The sequence below is a fragment of the Monoraphidium neglectum genome, assembly GCF_000611645.1.
Source record: "Monoraphidium neglectum strain SAG 48.87 unplaced genomic scaffold scaffold04740, whole genome shotgun sequence".
Classification (NCBI taxonomy): domain Eukaryota; kingdom Viridiplantae; phylum Chlorophyta; class Chlorophyceae; order Sphaeropleales; family Selenastraceae; genus Monoraphidium; species Monoraphidium neglectum.
In genome coordinates this window covers 1,725-4,778 of record NW_014008889.1, presented here as the reverse complement: position 1 = coordinate 4,778, position 3,054 = coordinate 1,725, and the positions used below count along the sequence as shown (strand labels likewise).

General features: G+C 72.3%; 2 protein-coding genes across 2 annotated transcripts in view; one reads left to right on the top strand and one right to left on the bottom strand.

The window, feature by feature from the left end:
* Positions 1-12: 12 nt before the first annotated feature.
* Positions 13-1,467, top strand: MNEG_14756 (hypothetical protein; the record flags this gene model as incomplete). The annotated part of the gene is made up of 1 exon (XM_014036774.1): positions 13-1,467. A coding segment is annotated over one exon (1,455 nt), but the record flags the coding sequence as incomplete, so codon positions are not given.
* Positions 1,468-2,315: 848 nt separating this feature from the next.
* Positions 2,316-3,054, bottom strand: part of MNEG_14755 (Alanine--glyoxylate aminotransferase 2-like protein) — a gene marked incomplete at both ends in the record, with an annotated part of 2,322 nt that continues 1,583 nt past the window's right edge. The window contains one exon of the mRNA XM_014036773.1: positions 2,316-2,804. Coding sequence (XP_013892227.1) covers positions 2,316-2,804 — 489 coding nt within the window. The remainder of the gene's footprint in view (positions 2,805-3,054) is intronic.

The following is a 3,054-nucleotide window of genomic DNA, read 5'->3' as shown; positions in this document are numbered from 1 at the left end:
CGAGGGGGACAGGCACCTCGTGACGGCGGGCGCGGCGAGGGCGGCGGCGGCGGCGGCGGCGGGAGCAGGGGCAGGGCCGGTGCCCGGCCGCGCAGCCCGCGCGGCGCGGGCGCAGACGCTTGCTCCGGCTCTGTGGGTGCGGAGGCGGCGCCCGGCGAGGCCGGGCGCTTCCGTGTGTATGTCTCGCGTGAGGGTCGGGTCTGCGTCCGGTTCGTTGAGCCGCCGCCGATGCGTGACCCGCGGCTTGGCGGGGACGACCGCGGGCGCGAGCGGGAGCGGGAGTGGGAGCGGGAGCGGCAGGGGCAGCGATGCGGAGGCGGGGGCGGCGGGGACCACCGCGGGCGAGACTCGCGGGGCGGCGGCGGCGGCGGAGGCAAGCGCGCGGGTTTGGGCAGGGACGCGAGCGGGGAGGCATCAAAGCGCCCCAGGCGCGGCGAGGAGAGCGGCGCAGCGCCGCGGGCCGCCGCCTTGCAGCGCGGCGCGGCGCAGGAGCGCCCGCGGGCGCGCGAGCGGGGCACGCGGTCGCCGGAGCGTGCGCGTACGCCGCAGGCCGGCGGCGACGACGCAAGGGAGGGGCCACGGCGGGCAGGGACGCGCGACACGCCTCCTGGCGGTGGCGCCGACCGCGCACAGTCTGGCGCCGATAGGGTGCCTCGGGAGGAGCAGCAGGAGCAGCAGTGGCAGCACCAGCAGCAGCAGCAGCAGCAGCAGGAGCAGCAGCCCATGGATGTCGACGCCGGCCCTGCCGGGCGCACCTGCCCGCCCACTGCAGTGCCCAATCACGCATTCTCTGCCGTCAGCGACGGCGCAGGCGCGGAGCCGGGCGGCCTGCTGCCGAGCGCGCCGCCACGGCCGCCGCCGGCGGCCGTGCGGACGGCGCCGTCTGCGCCCGAGTGGCGCGAGGCGGCGCTCAGGTGCCCTGGCGCCCCCGTGACGCCTGTCTGTGAGAGTGAGGGGGAGCACGGCGGCGGCCCGCCGCGCTTCACGCCCGCCAAGCCCGAGCTCGGGCGGCCGCAGGACGCGCCGCCGCCTGGCGCGCCCTTTGACGCTTGGGCGCCGCAAGCGCCCGCGGCAGGGCCCGGGCAGAGCGACGGCGAGGCTGCCGCGTGCGCGAAGGCGGGCCGGCGGGGCGGCGCGGGGCAGCAGGAGCGGCCGCAGCCGTCGGCGGCGCTGGGGTTTGGGGCTGCGGGGACTGCAGCGTACGCGATGGGCGCGCCGGCAGCGGCCGCGCCCGGCGCGGCCGTGGCTGCGGTGGTGGGAGACGCGCCCGCTGACGAGGTCGGCAACGATGCAGACGTGGAGTTTGAAAGGGCGGGCACGCCGGATTTCATCCCCCTGACGGATCAAGGCCAATGCCAGGCTGACTGTGTGCCGAGGGCTGCGGCGCAGCCAGCGCCCGTCGCGGGCCCCAAGCAGCCTGTGTCACCGCTGGCGGCGGCCGCTGCGCCGGCATGCGATGTCTTTTGACTCGTGGAGGGGGCTGCTCTGGTCCTGTGCTTTTTGCACTTTGAGGCTTTCGATTAGACTACAGGGGACGCACCGGGGAATTCTGGGCGGTGCCTTTACACTTTTGTTGGTCTGCCCCCACCTGTCGGCCGCCTGTTGCGGCGTTCTCTGTTGGTGCCCTGTTTCCACATCCATTCCTTGCTATGGTGGGCCCAGCAACCCAGGCCGCTTGCATAGTAGCGCTGGGCCCGAAAGCTCTGGAGCGCTGCAGCAATGCAGCGGGCCGGGCCGCCGCCGCCCTGGCGGCCGCTTGAATTGCTTCGCTTGCCTCGTTGCTCTGCTCTTGAGCACTGCGCATCACATCAGACCGGCATTGCTTCTGAGACCCACCAATCTGGGTCACTTATGAGGTTGTAATTGGAGCCTTGAACAACACAAATGCACGCAGCCAACAAAAGTAGTAGCGAGCCAGCAGAGGGCCGGTCTGTTTGGATTCCGAACAAAGGAAGTCAAAAGTGTTTTGATCAATTCAGAGGCCAGGCGAAAGGCACGCCTGGCATGCCCCAGCTCTGGAGCGCGGGTGGCGAGCACACGCAGCGCGCACGCGCCTGCCTGGCATGATGCACGCGCGCCGCGGAGAGGCTGCCGAAATGGCAGCAGAAAGCGCAATCGCGGGGCAGGGGCTCGATAATGGCAACGGCAAGAATGGCAGCGGCCGCAAAAGCGGCGGCCGCTGCGGCGCGGCAGGGCGTGGGGTGCACCCCTCCCCAAATCGCGAACAACCTCCATACTGTCATCAGATGGGATTATCAGATCAGCCAAGCGCAGACACTTGCCACGGCGGCGGCTCCCGAACGCAGATCGGCGCGTCACGCGCGCACCGCCACCGTGGCGGCGGGGCCCTTGCCGGCAGCCGCCGCCGACGCCGGCGCCGCCGCACTGCCCTCGGGCTCCCAATCGCTGGCGCTGCTCTCGCTGCTCCGAGCGCTCGCCCAGCTCAGCACCCGCCGCAGCAGGGACTTGCGCTTCCCGACCAGCTGCGCAGCGGCTGCAGAGGAGACTGCGCCGGCACTGCCGGCCGTCGCGCCCGCCGTCGACACCGGGCTCTCGCAGCCGTCGGCGCCGCCGGCGCCCGTGGCCGCGGCGCCGCCGCCGAGGGCGAGGATGCGAGCCGCGTTCTCCTCGTAGAGCGCCAGCAGCGGCGCCGTGCGCTCCGCGTACAGGCGCGCCTCCTCTGCGGCGACGAGCGCGCAGAGCTCTGGGCTGGCCGCGTGCTCTGACAGCAGGGCGCCCAGGGCGGCGGCGAGGGCGTCGGCGTTGGGCTCACTGAATACCATGGGCGGCTTGATCTTGATAACCTGGGGGATATCATGAAAACAAGAAAGTTAGGAGCACGGCTTCGAACCAGGATCAGCAGCGGAAGGGTGCCGCCCCGGCGGCACCCACCGCACCCCTGAGAGCCCGCACATGGCTGCCACAGCTGGCGGCGGCGGCGTCCACCACGCATGCCAGCGGCAGTGGCCGGCGTCACACACACACACACACACACACACACACACACACACACACACACACACACACACACACACACACACACACGCGCGCGCG